General features: G+C 50.6%; 1 protein-coding gene across 1 annotated transcript in view; it reads right to left on the reverse strand.

Annotated features, from left to right (window-relative positions):
* Positions 1 to 16607, reverse strand: part of LOC144490684 (lipolysis-stimulated lipoprotein receptor-like) — a gene marked incomplete at both ends in the record, with an annotated part of 28391 nt that extends 11784 nt beyond the window's left edge. The window contains 3 exons of the mRNA XM_078208386.1: positions 10133 to 10312; positions 14700 to 14846; positions 16551 to 16607. Coding sequence (XP_078064512.1) covers positions 10133 to 10312; positions 14700 to 14846; positions 16551 to 16607 — 384 coding nt within the window. The remainder of the gene's footprint in view (positions 1 to 10132; positions 10313 to 14699; positions 14847 to 16550) is intronic.
* Between the last annotated feature and the right edge of the window lie 1410 nt (positions 16608 to 18017).

Here is an 18017-nt window from a genome sequence, read left to right on the forward strand (position 1 = left end):
CAATCCCCCAGCGCCCAGAGTATCATAGAACATAGAACATAGAACAGTACAGCACAGAACAGGCCCTTCGGCCCACGATGTTGTGCCGAGCTTTATCTGAAACCAAGGTCAAGCTATCCCACTCCCTACCATCCTGGTGTGCTCCATGTGCCTATCCAATAACCGCTTAAATGTTCCTAAAGTGTCTGACTCCACTATCACTGCAGGCAGTCCATTCCACACCCCAACCACTCTCTGCGTAAAGAACCTACCTCTGATATCCTTCCTGTATCTCCCACCACGAACCCTATAGTTATGCCCCCTTGTAATAGCTCCACCCACCCGAGGAAATAGTCTTTCAACGTTCACTCTATCTATCCCCTTCATCATTTTATAAACCTCTATTAAGTCTCCCCTCAGCCTCCTCCGCTCCAGAGAGAACAGCCCTAGCTCCCTCAACCTTTCCTCTTAAGACCTTCCCTCCAAACCAGGCAGCATCCTGGTAAATCTCCTCTGCACTCTTTCCAGCGCTTCCACATCCTTCTTATAGTGAGGTGACCAGAACTGCACACAATATTCCAAATGTGGTCTCACCAAGGTCCTGTACAGTTGCAGCATAACCCCACGGCTCTTAAACTCCAACCCCCTGTTGATAAAAGCTAACACACTATAGGCCTTCTTCACAGCTCTATCCACTTGAGTGGCAACCTTTAGAGATCTGTGGATATGGACCCCAAGATCTCTCTATTCCTCCACAGTCTTCAGAACCCTACCTTTGACCCTGTAATCCACATTTAAATTAGTCCTACCAAAATGAATCACCTCACATTTATCAGGGTTAAACTCCATTTGCCATTTTTCAGCCCAGCTTTGCATCCTATCTATGTCTCTTTGCAGCCTACAACAGCCCTCCACCTCATCCACTACTCCACCAATCTTGGTGTCATCAGCAAATTTACTGATCCACCCTTCAGCCCCCTCCTCTAAGTCATTAATAAAAATCACAAAGAGCAGAGGACCAAGCACTGATCCCTGTGGCACTCCGCTAGCAACCTGCCTCCAATCCGAAAATTTTCCATCCACCACCACCCTCTGTCTTCGATCAGACAGCCAGTTACCTATCCAATCGGCCAACTTTCCCTCTATCCCACACCTCCTCACTTTCATCATAAGCCGACCATGGGGGACCTTATCAAACGCCTTACTAAAATCCATGTACATGACATCAACTGCCCTACCTTCATCAACACACTTAGTTACCTCCTCAAAAAATTCAATCAAATTTGTGATGCACGACTTGCCCTTCACGAATCCGTGCTGACTATCTCGTATTAATCCGCATCTTTCTAAATGGTCGTAAATCCCATCTCTAACAACCTTTTCCATCAATTTACCAACCACCGAAGTAAGACTAACCAGTCTATAATTACCAGGGTCATTTCTATTCCCTTTCTTAAACAGAGGAACAACCTTCGCCATTCTCCAGTCCTCTGGCACCATCCCCGTGGACAGCGAGGACCCAAAGATCAAAGCCAAAGGCTCTGCAATCTCATCCCTTGCCTCCCAAAGAATCCTAGGATACATTTCATCAGGCCCAGGGGACTTATCGACCTTCAGTTTATTCAAAACTGCCAAGACATCCTCCCTCCGAACATCTATTTCCTCCAGCCTATTAGCCTGTAACACCTTATCTTCCTCAAAAACATGGCCCCTCTCCTTGGTGAACACTGAAGAAAAGTATTCATTCATCACCTCGCCTATCTCTACTGACTCCATACACAAGTTCCCACTACTGTCCTTGACCGGCCCTAACCTCACCTTGGTCATTCTTTTATTCCTCACATAAGAGTAAAAAGCCTTGGGGTTTTCCTTGATCCGACCCGCCAAGGACTTCTCGTGTCCCCTCCTAGCTCTCCTAAGCCCCTTTTTCAGCTCATTCCTTGCTAACTTGTAACCCTCAATCGAGCCATCTGAACCTTGTTTCCTCAACCCTAAATAAGCTTCCCTCTTCCTTTTCACAAGACATTCCACCTCTTTCGTGAACCATGGTTCCCTCACTCGGCCATTTCCTCCCTGCCTGACAGGGACATACCTATCAAGGACATCCAGTATTTGTTCCTTGAAAAAGTTCCACTTTTCATTAGTTCCTTTCTCTGACAGTTTCTGTTCCCAACTTATGCCCCCTAATTCATGCCTAATCGCATCATAATTACCTCTCCCCCAATTGTAAACCTTGCCCTGCCGTACGGCCCTATCCCTCTCCATTGCAATAACAAAAGACACCGAATTGTGGTCACTATCTCCAAAGTGCTCTCCCACAACCAAATCTAACACTTGGCCTGGTTCATTTCCCAGTACCAAATCCAATGTGGCCTCACCTCTTGTCGGCCTATCCACATATTGTGTCAGGAAACCCTCCTGCACACACTGCACAAAAACTGCCCCATCCGAACTATTTGACCTACAAAGGTTCCAATCAATATTTGGGAAGTTAAAGTCCCCCATGACAACTACCCTGTGACCCCCACACATATCCATAATCTGCTTAGCAATTTCTTCCTCCACATCTCTATTACTATTTGGGGGCCTATAGTAAACTCCTAACAACGTGACTGCTCCTTTCCTATTTCTAACCTCAGCCCATATTACCTCAGTGTGCAGATCCCCCTCGAAGTGCCTTTCCGCAGCCGTTAAACAATGCCACTCCTCCACCTCTTTTACCAGCTTCCCTACACTTAGTGAAACATTTATACCCCGGAACGTCCAACAACCATTCCTGTCCTTGTTCTACCCACGTCTCCGTAATGGCCACAACATCGTAGTCCCAAGTACCAATCCACGCCCCAAGTTCATCTACCTGGATAAATGCCTTCACTTCAACCCAGATAAATGTGTAGTAGTCCATTTTGGCAGGTCAAATGGGATGAAGGAGTATAATATCAAGGGAAAGACTCTTAGTATGGTAGAGGATCAGAAGGACCTTGGGGTCCGGGTCCATAGGACTCTTAAATCGGCCTCGCAGGTAGAGGAGGTGGTTAAGAAGGCGTATGGTGTGCTGGCCTTCATCAATCGAGGGATTGAGTTTAGGAGTCTGGAGATAATGATGCAGCTTTATAAGACCCTCGTCGGACCCCACTTGGAGTACTGTGCTCAGTTCTGGTCGCCTCATTACAGGAGGGATGTAGAAATTATTGAAAGGGTGCAGAGAAGATTTACAAGGATGTTACCTGGATTGGGTGGCATGCCTTATGAGGATAGGTTGAGGGAGCTCGGTCTTTTCTCCTTGGAGAGACGAAGGATGAGAGGTGACCTGATAGAGGTGTACAAGATGTTGAGAGGTATAGATCGGGTGGATTCTCGGAGGCTTTTTCCCAGGGCTGAAATGGCTGCTACGAAAGGACACAAGTTTAAGGTGCTGGGGAGTAGGTACAGAGGAAATGTCAGGGGTAAGTTTTTCACTCAGAGGGTGGTGGGTGAGTGGAATCGGCTGCCGTCAATGGTGGTGGAGGCAAACTCGATAGGGTCTTTTAAGAGACTTCTGGATGAGTACATGGGACTTAATAGGATTGAGGGTTATAGGTAAGCCTATATATAGGCCGAGGTAGGTGGGGACATGACCGGCGCAACTTGTGGGCCGAAGGGCCTGTTTGTGCTGTAGTTTTTCTATGTTCCATGTTCTAAACTGGAAAGAATGCAGAAAAGAGTTACCAGGATGCTTCCGGGACTTGATGGTTTGAGGGTAGCCAGGGAGAGGGTTGGCCCATTCAAGGACAAGGGAGGGAATCTATGTGTGGAGCCAGAGGAAATGGGCGAGATATTGAGTACTTTGTGTCAGTATTCACCAAAGAGAAGGACTTGGTGGATGATGAGTCTGGGAAAGGATGTGTCGATAGTTTGAGTCATGTTGAGATCAAGAAGGAGGAGGTATTGGGATTCTTGAGAAACATCAAGGTAGACAAGTCCCCAGGGCCTGATGGGATATACCCCAGAATACTGAGAGAGGCAAGGGAGGAAATTGCTGGGGCCTTGAGAGAAATCTTTGTATCCTCACTGGCTACAGGGGAGGTTCCAGAGGATTGGAGAACAGCCAATGTTGTTCCTTTGTTTAAGGGTAGCAAGAATAATCCAGGTAATTACAGGCCAGTGAGCCTTACATCAGTGGGAGGGAAACTATTGGAGAGGATTCTTCGGGACAGGATTTATTCCCACTTGGAAATAAGTGGATGTATTAGCGAGAAGCAACATGGTTTTGTGAAGGGGAGGTCGTGTCTCACGAACTTGATCAAGTTTTTCGAGGAAGTGACGAAGATGATTGATGAGGGTAGGGCAGTGGATGTTGTCTACATGGACTTCAGTAAGGCCTTTGACAAGGTCCCTCATGGCAGACTGGTGCAGAAGGTGAAGTCGCATGGGATCAGAGGTGAGCTGGCAAGGTGGATACAAAACTGGCTCGGTCAAGGAAGACAGAGGGTAGCAGTGGAAGGGTGCGTTTCTGAATGGAGGGCTGTGACAAGTGGTGTTCCTCAGGGATCAGTGCTGGGACCTTTGCTGTTTGTAATATATATAAATGATTTGGAGGAAAATGTAACTGGTTTGATTAGTAAGTTTGTGGACGACACAAAGGTTGGTGGATTTGCAGATAGCGATGAGGACCATCAGAGGATACAGCAGGATATAGATCGGTTGGAGACTTGGGCGGAGAGATGGCAGATGGAGTTTAATCCAGCAAAATGTGAGGTAATGCATTTTGGAAGGTCTAATACAGATAGGAAGTATACAGTAAATGGCAGAACCCTCAAGAGTATTGGTAGGCAAAGGGATCTGGGTGTACAGGTACACAGGTCACTGAAAGTGGCAATGCAGGTGGAGAAGGTAGTCAAGAAGGCATACGGCATGCTTGCCTTCATCGGCCGGGACATTGAGTTTAAAAATTGGCAAGTCATGTTGCAGCTTTATAGAACCTTAGTTAGGCAGCACTTGGAATATAGTGTTCAATTCTGGTCACCACACTACCAGGAGGAGGCTTTGGAGAGGGTACAGAAAAGATTTACCAGGATGTTGCCTGGTATGGAGGGCATTAGCTATGAGGAGAGGTTGGAGAAACTTGGTTTGTTCTCACTGGAGGGACGGAGGTTGAGGGGCGACCTGATAGAAGTCTACAAGATTATGAGAGGCATGGACAGAGTGGATAGTCAGAAGCTTTTTCCCAGGGTGGAAGAGTCAATTACTAGGGGGCAGAGGTTTAAGGTGCGAGGGGCAAGTTTAAAGGAGATGTACGAGGCAGATTTTTTACACAGAGAGCAGTGGGTGCCTGGAACTTGTTGCCGGGGGAGGTAGTGGAAGCGGATACGGTAGTGACTTTTAAGGGGCGTCTTGACAAGTACATGACTAGGATGGGAATAGAGGGATATGGTCCCCGGAAGGGTAGGGGGTTTTAGTTCAGGCGGGCAGCATGGTCGGTGCAGGCTTGGAGGGCCGAAGGGCCTGTTCCTGTGCTGTAATTTTCTTTGTTCTTTGAGTTATAAGGAGAGGTTGGATAGACTGGGACTTTTTTCTCTGGAGCGTAGGAGGCTGAGGGGTGACCTTATAGAGGTCTATAAAATAATGCGGGGCACAGATCAGCTAGATAGTCAATATCTCTTCCCAAAGGTAGGGGAGTCTAAAACTAGAGGGCATAGGTTTAAGGTGAGAGGGGAGAGATACAGAAGTGTCCAGAGGGGCAATTCTTTCACACACAGGGTGGTGAGCATCTGGAACAAGCTGCCAGAGGTAGTAGTAGAGGCGGGTACAATTTTGTCTTTTAAAAAGCATTTAGACAGTTACATGGGTACGATGGGTATAGAGGGATATGGGCCAAACGCGGGCAATTGGGACGAGCTTAGGGGTTTTAAAAAAAAAGGGCAGCATGGACAAGTTGGGCCGAAGGGCCTGTTTCCATGCTGTAAACCTCTACGCCTCTGAATCCCAGGATTCATAATATCAATCCCAGCACCCAGAGTATTAATCCCCGTGTCTGCAGTATTAATCCCAGTGCCCCGAGTAATAGTCCCAGTGCCCAGTGTCCACAGTATTAATCCCAGTGCCCCGAGTATTAATCCCAGTGCACCGAGTATTAATCCCAGTGCCCCGAGTATTAATCCCAGTGCCCCTAGTATTAATCCCAGTGCCCCTAGTATTAATCCCAGTGTCTGCAGTATTAATCCCAGTGCCCAGTGTGCACAGTATTAATCCCAGTGTGCACAGTATTAATCCCAGTGCCCAGTGTGCACAGTATTAATCCCAGTGCCCCAGTGTGCACAGTATTAGTCCCAGTGTCCAATGTGCACATTATTAGTCCCAGTGCCTACTGTGCACAGTATTAATCCCAGTGTCCAGTGTGCACAGTATTAGTCCCAGTGCGCACAGTATTAATCCCAGTGCCTACTGTGCACAATATTAATCCCAGTGCACCAGTGTGCACAGTATTAATCCCAGTGCCCCAGTGTGCACAGTATTAATCCCAGTGCCCCAGTGTGCACAGTATTAATCCCAGTGTCCAGTGTGCACAGTATTAATCCCAGTGTCCAGTGTGCACAGTATTAGTCCCAGTGCCCAGTGTGCACAGTATTAGTCCCAGTGCCCAGTGTGCACAGTATTAATCCCAGTGTCCAGTGTGCACAGTATTAGTCCCAGTGTCCAGTGTGCACAGTATTAATCCCAGTGTCCCAGTGTGCACAGTATTAGTCCCAGTGTCCAGTGTGCACAGTATTAGTCCCAGTGTCCACAGTATTAGTCCCAGTGTCCAGTGTGCACAGTATTAGTCCCAGTGCCCAGTGTGCACAGTATTAGTCCCAGTGTCCAGTGTGCACAGTATTAGTCCCAGTGTCCAGTGTGCACAGTATTAGTCCCAGTGTCCAGTGTGCACAGTATTAGTCCCAGTGTCCAGTGTGCACAGTATTAGTCCCAGTGCCCCAGTGTGCACAATATTAGTCCCAGTGCCCCAGTGTGCACAATATTAGTCCCAGTGCCCCAGTGTGCACAGTATTAATCCCAGTGTCCAGTGTGCACAGTATTAGACCCAGTGTCCAGTGTGCACAGTATTAATCCCAGTGCCCCAGAGTGCACAGTATTAGTCCCAGTGTCCAGTGTGCACAGTATTAATCCCAGTGTGCACAGTATTAGTCCCAGTGTCCAGTGTGCACAGTATTAATCCCAGTGCCCCAGTGTGCACAGTATTAGTCCCAGTGCCCAGTGTGCACAGTATTAATCCCAGTGTCCAGTGTGCACAGTATTAGTCCCAGTGCCTACTGTGCACAGTATTAATCCCAGTGTCCAGTGTGCACAGTATTAATCCCAGTGCCCAGTGTGCACAGTATTAATCCCAGTGCGCACAGTATTAGTCCCAGTGCCCCAGTGTGCACAGTATTAGTCCCAGTGTCCAGTGTGCACAGTATTAATCCCAGTGCCCAGTGTGCACAGTATTAGTCCCAGTGCCTACTGTGCACAGTATTAATCCCAGTGTCCAGTGTGCACAGTATTAATCCCAGTGCCCAGTGTGCACAGTATTAATCCCAGTGCGCACAGTATTAGTCCCAGTGCCCCAGTGTGCACAGTATTAGTCCCAGTGTCCAGTGTGCACAGTATTAATCCCAGTGCCCCAGTGTGCACAGTATTAGTCCCAGTGCCCCAGTGTGCACAGTATTAGTCCCAGTGTCCAGTGTGCACAGTATTAATCCCAGTGTCCAGTGTGCACAGTATTAATCCCAGTGCTCCAGTGTGCACAGTATTAGTCCCAGTGTCCACTGTGCACAGCATTAGTCCCAGTGTCCAGTGTGCACAGTATTAATCCAAGTGTCCAGTGTGCACAGTATTAGTCCCAGTGCCCCAGTGTGCACAGTATTAGTCCCAGTGTCCAGTGTGCACAGTATTAATCCCAGTGTCCAGTGTGCACAGTATTAGTCCCAGTGTCCAGTGTGCACAGTATTAGTCCCAGTGTCCAGTGTGCACAGTATTAATCCCAGTGTCCAGTGTGCACAGTATTAGTCCCAGTGCCCAGTGTGCACAGTATTAATCCCAGTGTCCAGTGTGCACAGTATTAATCCCAGTGCCCAGTGTGCACAGTATTAATCCCAGTGCCCCAGTGTGCACAGTATTAATCCCAGTGCCCCAGTGTGCACAGTATTAATCCCAGTGTCCAGTGTGCACAGTATTAGTCCCAGTGTCCAGTGTGCACAGTATTAGTCCCAGTGTCCAGTGTGCACAGTATTAGTCCCAGTGTCCAGTGTGCACAGTATTAGTCCCAGTGTCCAGTGTGCACAGTATTAGTCCCAGTGTCCAGTGTGCACAGTATTAATCCCAGTGTCCAGTGTGCACAGTATTAATCCCAGTGCCCAGTGTGCACAGTATTAGTCCCAGTGCCCAGTGTGCACAGTATTAATCCCAGTGCCCCAGTGTGCACAGTATTAGTCCCAGTGCCCAGTGTGCACAGTATTAATCCCAGTGTCCAGTGTGCACAGTATTAGTCCCAGTGTCCAGTGTGCACAGTATTAATCCCAGTGTCCCAGTGTGCACAGTATTAGTCCCAGTGTCCAGTGTGCACAGTATTAGTCCCAGTGTCCACAGTATTAGTCCCAGTGTCCAGTGTGCACAGTATTAGTCCCAGTGCCCAGTGTGCACAGTATTAGTCCCAGTGTCCAGTGTGCACAGTATTAGTCCCAGTGTCCAGTGTGCACAGTATTAGTCCCAGTGTCCAGTGTGCACAGTATTAGTCCCAGTGCCCCAGTGTGCACAATATTAGTCCCAGTGCCCCAGTGTGCACAGTATTAGTCCCAGTGTCCAGTGTGCACAGTATTAGTCCCAGTGCCCCAGTGTGCACAATATTAGTCCCAGTGCCCCAGTGTGCACAGTATTAATCCCAGTGTCCAGTGTGCACAGTATTAGTCCCAGTGTCCAGTGTGCACAGTATTAATCCCAGTGCCCCAGAGTGCACAGTATTAGTCCCAGTGTCCAGTGTGCACAGTATTAATCCCAGTGTGCACAGTATTAGTCCCAGTGTCCAGTGTGCACAGTATTAATCCCAGTGCCCCAGTGTGCACAGTATTAGTCCCAGTGCCCAGTGTGCACAGTATTAATCCCAGTGTCCAGTGTGCACAGTATTAGTCCCAGTGCCTACTGTGCACAGTATTAATCCCAGTGTCCAGTGTGCACAGTATTAATCCCAGTGCCCAGTGTGCACAGTATTAATCCCAGTGCGCACAGTATTAGTCCCAGTGCCCCAGTGTGCACAGTATTAGTCCCAGTGTCCAGTGTGCACAGTATTAATCCCAGTGCCCAGTGTGCACAGTATTAATCCCAGTGCCCCAGTGTGCACAGTATTAGTCCCAGTGCCCCAGTGTGCACAGTATTAGTCCCAGTGTCCAGTGTGCACAGTATTAATCCCAGTGTCCAGTGTGCACAGTATTAATCCCAGTGCTCCAGTGTGCACAGTATTAGTCCCAGTGTCCACTGTGCACAGCATTAGTCCCAGTGTCCAGTGTGCACAGTATTAATCCAAGTGTCCAGTGTGCACAGTATTAGTCCCAGTGCCCCAGTGTGCACAGTATTAGTCCCAGTGTCCAGTGTGCACAGTATTAATCCCAGTGTCCAGTGTGCACAGTATTAGTCCCAGTGTCCAGTGTGCACAGTATTAGTCCCAGTGTCCAGTGTGCACAGTATTAATCCCAGTGTCCAGTGTGCACAGTATTAATCCCAGTGCCCCAGTGTGCACAGTATTAATCCCAGTGCCCCAGTGTGCACAGTATTAATCCCAGTGTCCAGTGTGCACAATATTAGTCCCAGTGTCCAGTGTGCACAGTATTAGTCCCAGTGTCCAGTGTGCACAGTATTAGTCCCAGTGTCCAGTGTGCACAGTATTAGTCCCAGTGTCCAGTGTGCACAGTATTAATCCCAGTGTCCAGTGTGCACAGTATTAATCCCAGTGCCCAGTGTGCACAGTATTAGTCCCAGTGCCCAGTGTGCACAGTATTAATCCCAGTGCCCCAGTGTGCACAGTATTAATCCCAGTGTCCAGTGTGCACAGTATTAATCCCAGTGTCCAGTGTGCACAGTATTAGTCCCAGTGTCCAGTGTGCACAGTATTAGTCCCAGTGTCCAGTGTGCACAGTATTCTGATTACCTGAACTGGCTCCATCGAAATCAGATCCGTATCCTCCATTGAACTGGGTCATTGGGACCATGACTGGCAGTGGGGGCGGTAACTTGCCCTGACTGGGATGCGAATACACACTGGCAGCGTAGGAGCTGGGGGCATAGAGGCTCGGAACGCCCGCTGTGGCTGCTTTACCTGCTTCATAAACTGGCGAGAAAGTTAAGAGACTTCAATATTCACATTCTCCTGAAATATCACAACTGGAGACACCGCAAAAATCATCTCACCCTGAACTGCAACACTTCCAATGGAACAGGAGGAGGCCATTCAGCCCCTCGAGCCTGTTACACAGGAACAGGAGGCGGCCATTCAGCCCCTCGAGCCTGTTACACAGGAACAGGAGGAGGCCATTCAGCCCCTCGAGCCTGCTCTGCCATTCATTGACTGATCATCGAATTCAATATCCTGATCCTCCCTTTCCCCCCGCCTCCAAACCTTTTAATCCCTTTAGCCCCAAGAGCTATATCTAATTACACAGGAGCAGGAAGAAGTCCCACAACACCAGGTTAAAGTCCAACAGGTTTATTTGGGAGCACAAGCTTTCGGAGCGCTGCTCCTGGGAGCCACTCTCCTAAAGAAGGAGCAGCGCTCCGAAAGCTCATGCTACCAAGTAAACCTGTTGGACTTTAACCTGGTGTTGTGGGACGACCGACTGTGCCCACCCCAGTCCAACGCCGGCATCTCCACATCATGGCTAAACAGGAGCAGGAGGAGGCCATTCAGCCCCTCAAGCCTGTTCTGTGATTCAATTAGATCATTGGCTGATTCGTATCTGAAAGGTTCAATATTCTTAATCCTCTCACCCAATAAAAGTCCACCAATCTCAGCTTTGAAATGCTCACTGCCGTCCCCCCCAACCTCTAACCCAATAACCCTAACCATAACTCTAACCCCCAAACCTCTAACCCTATAACCCTAACCATAACCCTAACCCCCCAACCTCGAACCCGATAACCCTAACCATAACCCTAACCCCCCCAACCTCTATCCCTATAACCCTAACCATAACCCTAACCCCCCAACCTCGAACCCTGGAACCCTAACCAAAACCCTAACCCCCCCAAACTCTAACCCTATAACCCTAACTATAACCCTAACCCCCCAACCTCTAACCCTGTAACCCTAACCAAAACCCTAACCCCCCCAAACTCTAACCCTACAACCCTAACCATAACCCTAACACCTCTAACCCTGTAGCCCTAACCATAACGCTAACCCCCCCAACCTCTAACCCTGTAACCCTAACCAAAACCCTAACACCCCCAACCTCTAACCCTATAACCCTGACCATAACCCTAACACCCCCAACCTCTAACCCTATAACCCGAACCATAACCCTAACCCCCCCAACCTCTAACCCTATAACCCTAACCATAACCCCTCCAACCTCTAACCCTCTAACCCTAACCATAACCCTAACCCCCCCAACCTCTAACCCTATAACCCTAACCATAACCCTAACACCCCCAACCTCTAACCCTCAAACCCTAACCCCCCAACGCCTAACCCTATAACCCTAACCCTAACCCTAACCCCCCCAACCTCTAACGCTATAACCCTAACCATAACCCTAACACCCCCAACCTCTAACCCTAACACCCCAACGCCTAACCCTATAACCCTAACCATAACCCTAACCCCCCCAACCTCTAACCCTATAACCCTAACCATAACCCTAACCCCCCCAACCTCTAACCCTATAACCAAAACCCTAACCCCCCGAACCTCGAACCCTGTAACCCTAACCCTAACCCCCCAACCTCTAACCCTATAACCATAACCATAACCCTAACCTCCCCAACCTCTAACCCTATAACCCTAACCATAACCCTAACCCCCCCAACCTCTAACCCTGTAACCCTAACCATAACCCTAACCCCCCAACCTCTAACCCTGTAACCCTAACCATAACCCGAACCCCCGCAACCTCTAACCCTATAACCCTAACCATAACCCTAACCCCCCAACCTCAAACCCTATAACCCTAACCATTACCCTTCCCCCCCAACCTCTAACCCTATAACCCTAACCATAGCCCTAACCCCCAACCTCTAACCCTGTAACCGTAACCCTAACCCCCCCCAACCTCTAACCCTATAACCCTAACCATAACCCTAACCCCACCCCACCCAACCTCTAACCCTAACCCTAACCCCTTACCCTAACACCCCCAACCTCTAACCCTAACCCCCCAACGCCTAACCCTATAACCCTAACCATAACCCTAACCCCCCCAACCTCTAACCCTATAACCCTAACCATAACCCTAACCCCCCCAACCTCTAACCCTATAACCATAACCCTAACCCCCCGAACCTCTAACCCTGTAACCCTAACCCTAACCCCCCAACCTCTAACCCTATAACCATAACCATAACCCTAACCTCCCCAACCTCTAACCCTATAACCCTAACCATAACCCTAACCCCCCCAACCTCTAACCCTGTAACCCTAACCATAACCCTAACCCCCCAACCTCTAACCCTGTAACCCTAACCATAACCCTAACCCCCCCAACCTCTAACCCTATAACCCTAACCATAACCCTAACCCCCCAACCTCAAACCCTATAACCCTAACCATTACCCTTCCCCCCCAACCTCTAACCCTATAACCCTAACCATAGCCCTAACCCCCCAACCTCTAACCCTGTAACCCTAACCCTAACCCCCCCAAACTCTAACCCTGTAACCGTAACCCTAACCCCCCCAACCTCTAACCCTATAACCCTAACCATAACCCTAACCCCCCCCAACCTCTAACCCTATAACCCTAACCATAACCGTAACCCCCCCAACCTCTAACCCTATAACCCTAACCATAACCCTAACCCCACCAACCTCTAACCCTATAACCCTAACCATAACCCTAACCCCCCCAACCTCTAACCCTATAACCCTAACTATAACCCTAACCCCCCCAACCTCCAACCCTATAACCCTAACCATAACCCGAACCCCCGCAACCTCTAACCCAATAACCCTAACCATAACCCTAACCCCCCCAACCTCTAACCCTAACCATAACCCTAACCTCTAACCCTATAACCCTAACCATAACCCTACCCCCCCAACCTCGAACACTATAACCCTAACCATAACCCTAACCCCCCCAACCTCTAACCCTATAACCCTAACCATAACACTAGCCCCCCCAACCTCTAACCCTATAACCTGAATCATAACCCTAACCCCCCCAACCTCTAACCCTATAACCATAACCCTAACCCCCCCAACCTCTAACCCTGTAACCCTAACCATAACCCTAACCCCCCCAACCTCTAACACTATAACCCTAACCATAACCCTAACCCCCCAACCTCTAACCCTATAACCCTAACCCCCCCAACCTCTAACCCTATAACCCTAACCATAACCCTAACCCCCCCAACCTCTAACCCTATAACCCTAACCATAACCCTAACCCCCCCCAACCTCTAACCCTATAACCCTAACCATAACCCTAACCCCCCCAACCTCTAACCCTATAACCCTAACCATAACCCTAACCCCCCCAACCTCTAACCCTATAACCCTAACCATAACCCTAACACCCCCAACCTCTAACCCTCTAACCCTAACCCCCCAACGCCTAACCCTATAACCCTAACCCTAACCCCCCCAACCTCTAACCCTATAACCCTAACCATAACCCTAACACCCCCAACCTCTAACCCTAACCCCCAACGCCTAACCCTATAACCCTAACCATAACCCTAACCCCCCCAACCTCTAACCCTATAACCATAACCCTAACCCCCCGAACCTCTAACCCTGTAACCCTAACCCTAACCCCCCAACCTCTAACCCTATAACCATAACCATAACCCTAACCTCCCCAACCTCTAACCCTATAACCCTAACTATAACCCTAACCCCCCCAACCTCCAACCCTATAACCCTAACCATAACCCTAACCCCCCCAACCTCTAACCCTATAACCCTAACCATAACCCTAACCCCCCCAACCTCTAACCCTATAACCCTAACCATAACCCTAACCCCCCAACCTCTAACCCTATAACCCTAACCATAACCCTAACCCCCCCAACCTCTAACCCTATAACCCTAACCATAACCCTAACCCCCCCAACCTCTAACCCTATAACCCGAACCATAACCCTAACCCCCCCAACCTCTAACCCTATAACCCTATAACCATAACCCTAACCCCCCCAACCTCTAACCCTATAACCCTAACCATAACCCTAACCCCCCCAACCTCTAACCCTATAACCCTAATCCCCCCAACCTCAACAGCTTCTTGGGTTCCGTGCCCCACCCCGCCCCCCCCGTGCCCCACCCCGCCCCCCCCCGTGCCCCCCCCGTGCCCCACGGCTCCAATTGCAAGGTTTGCCAGCATTGATCCCAACTCCCGAGATAGATTCTCTCTCTCCATCCACTCTGTTCAGCAGCCGCCAGGTTCACAGTCTCTTCACTCCAATCCCCATCTCAGGGTTTGGTAAGAGACTAAGTCAGTGAGTAAGAGATGGACAGATGGGTGTCGGAGGTCAGACTGCAGAGCTTTCACTTACGCGCCCACGGGCAGCAGCATTTCTCTGGACAACATGGACATCGAACGTAGCAGCAGCAGGTGTGAGGACAACATTGGCACCAACAAACTCCAATCAGTATCAGCAAGATGATAAAACCCAGGACTACCAACACCACAAACAGCCAGTCTGGGGAGAGACAGACAGAGGTTACCAATAGGTGCAGGACTACAGAAAGCCATATCTTCAACAACCAATCTCTGTGTCCCTCGCTCCAGGAAAGGAGTTGAGGGGGTGTTCACACAAAGACGTTACAATTACTGAGTTTCCATTCCACGTTCCAAATGGCTCCCAGCAAAATACAATTTCATTATCTCCAAGTCACATCTTCACAGTCCAACACATACACCCACTGTATCCGCACCCACCAACATATACACCCACTGTATCCGCACCCACCAACATATACACACACTGTATCCGCACCCACCAACATATACACACACTGTATCCGCACCCACCAACATATACACACACTGTATCCGCACCCACCAACATATACACACACTGTATCCGCACCCACCAACATATACACACACTGTATCCGCACCCACCAACATATACACACACTGTATCCGCACCCACCAACATATACACCCACTGTATCCGCACCCACCAACATATACACCCACTGTATCCGCACCCACCAACATATACACCCACTGTATCCGCACCCACCAACACATACACCCACTGTATCCACACCCACCAACATATACACCCACTGTATCCGCACCCACCAACATATACACCCACTGTATCCGCACCCACCAACATATACACACACTGTATCCGCACCCACCAACATATACACACACTGTATCTGCACCCACCAACATATACACACACTGTATCCGCACCCACCAACATATACACACACTGTATCCGCACCCACCAACATATACACCCACTGTATCCGCACCCACCAACATATACACCCACTGTATCCGCACCCACCAACATATACACCCACTGTATCCGCACCCACCAACACATACACCCACTGTATCCACATCCACCAACATATACACCCACTGTATCCGCACCCACCAACATATACACCCACTGTATCCGCACCCACCAACATATACACACACTGTATCCGCACCCACCAACATATACACACACTGTATCTGCACCCACCAACATATACACACACTGTATCCACACCCACCAACATATACACACACTGTATCCACACCCACCAACATATACACACACTGTATCCACACCCACCAACATATACACACACTGTATCTGCACCCACCAACATATACACACACTGTATCCACACCCACCAACATATACACACACTGTATCCGCACCCACCAACATATACACACACACTGTATCCGCACCCACCAACATATACACACACTGTATCCGCACCCACCAACATATACACACACTGTATCTGCACCCACCAACATATACACACACTGTATCCACACCCACCAACATATACACACACTGTATCTGCACCCACCAACATATACACACACTGTATCCGCACCCACCAACATATACACACACTGTATCCGCACCCACCAACATATACACACACTGTATCTGCACCCACCAACATATACACACACTGTATCCACACCCACCAACATATACACACACTGTATCTGCACCCACCAACATATACACACACTGTATCCACACCATGCAACACCCACACAGACTGTATCTGCACCCACCCCCACACCAGAGACCCCTGACCCAGCAATGCAGCATGGCGACCCCCCACCCCCAGCCTGGCCATCGATTTTGTGCTATACTCCCTCCCAGAAAGGGTCCAATTCTACTCTGAAAGTTGGAGATGAGTACCTGGCAAGTTCCCTATCTGTACACCTGGCAATAGGTCAGAGGTCCCTCCAGTACTACCTGGGGAACAAAAGAGAGGACAACTGAGTTACCAATTTGAAACTGGCCAAAGTTACCTCAACCCTCGACCTTCAGCACCCCTGAATTTCTATCCCAGCTGCCTGGACCCCAATCTCTGAAACCCCCCTCCCTCTCCGCCCCCCCACTGTGCGAGGTCAGCCAGTGCTGAAATCTCCTCCATGGCTCAATGACAACGCTGCTTTCATACTCACTCAGTGCCTTGGGAGAACCGAAATGCAGCTTCGACTGACCTGATGTAACCTTTCCCCTGATGTGGAGACCTCTCTGGGTGATACACATTCCCTCAAAACACCAGAGAACTGAGTGCACCTTGTCAACAACCCTCACCCCCCCACCATACCCAGGGCACGTCGGCGCGCGAGAGAGAGAGGGTGCGCGCGCGAGAGAGAGAGGGCGCGCGCGAGAGAGAGAGCGGGCGCACGTGAGAGAGAGAGAGAGGGCGCGCGCGAGAGAGGGCACGCGCGCGAGAGAGAGAGGGCGCGTGCGAGAGAGAGAGGGCGCGCGCGAGAGAGAGAGAGAGCGCGCGCGAGAGAGAGAGAGGGCGCGAGAGAGAGAGAGAGGGCGCGCGAGAGAGAGAGAGGGCGCGCGCGAGAGAGAGAGAGAGCGCGCGCGAGAGAGAGAGAGAGGGCCGCGCGAGAGAGAGAGAGGGGCGCGCGCGCAGAGAGAGAGAGAGGGCGCGCGCGAGAGAGAGAGAGAGGGCGCGCGCGAGAGAGAGAGAGAGGGCGCGCGCGAGAGAGAGAGAGAGGGCGCGCGCGAGAGAGAGAGAGAGGGCGCGCGCGAGAGAGAGAGAGAGGGCGCGCGCGAGAGAGAGAGAGAGGCGCGCGCGAGAGAGAGAGAGAGGGCGCGCGCGAGAGAGAGAGAGAGGGCGCGCGCGAGAGAGAGAGAGAGGACGCGCGCGAGAGAGAGAGAGGGCGCGCGCGAGAGGAGAGAGGGCGCGCGCGCGAGAGAGAGAGAGAAGGCGCGCGGAGAGAGAGAGAGAGGGGCGCGCGGAGAGAGAGAGAGAGGGCGCGCGCGGAGAGAGAGAGAGGGGCGCGCGCGAGAGAGAGAGAGAGAGGGCGCGCGCGAGAGAGAGAGAGAGGCGCGCGCGCGAGAGAGAGAGAGAGGGCGCGCGCGAGAGAGAGAGAGAGGGCGCGCGCGAGAGAGAGAGAGAGGGCGCGCGCGAGAGAGAGAGAGAGGGCGCGCGCGAGAGAGAGAGAGAGGCGCGCGCGAGAGAGAGAGAGAGGGCGCGCGCGAGAGAGAGAGAGAGGGCGCGCGCGAGAGAGAGAGAGAGGGCGCGCGCGAGAGAGAGGGCGCGCGCGAGAGAGAGAGAGAGGGCGCGCAGCGAGAGAGAGAGAGAGGGCGCGGCGCGAGAGAGAGAGAGAGGGCGCGCGCGAGAGAGAGAGAGAGGGC

This window comes from Mustelus asterias, unplaced genomic scaffold (genome assembly GCF_964213995.1).
Source record: "Mustelus asterias unplaced genomic scaffold, sMusAst1.hap1.1 HAP1_SCAFFOLD_3607, whole genome shotgun sequence".
NCBI classification, from domain to species: domain Eukaryota; kingdom Metazoa; phylum Chordata; class Chondrichthyes; order Carcharhiniformes; family Triakidae; genus Mustelus; species Mustelus asterias.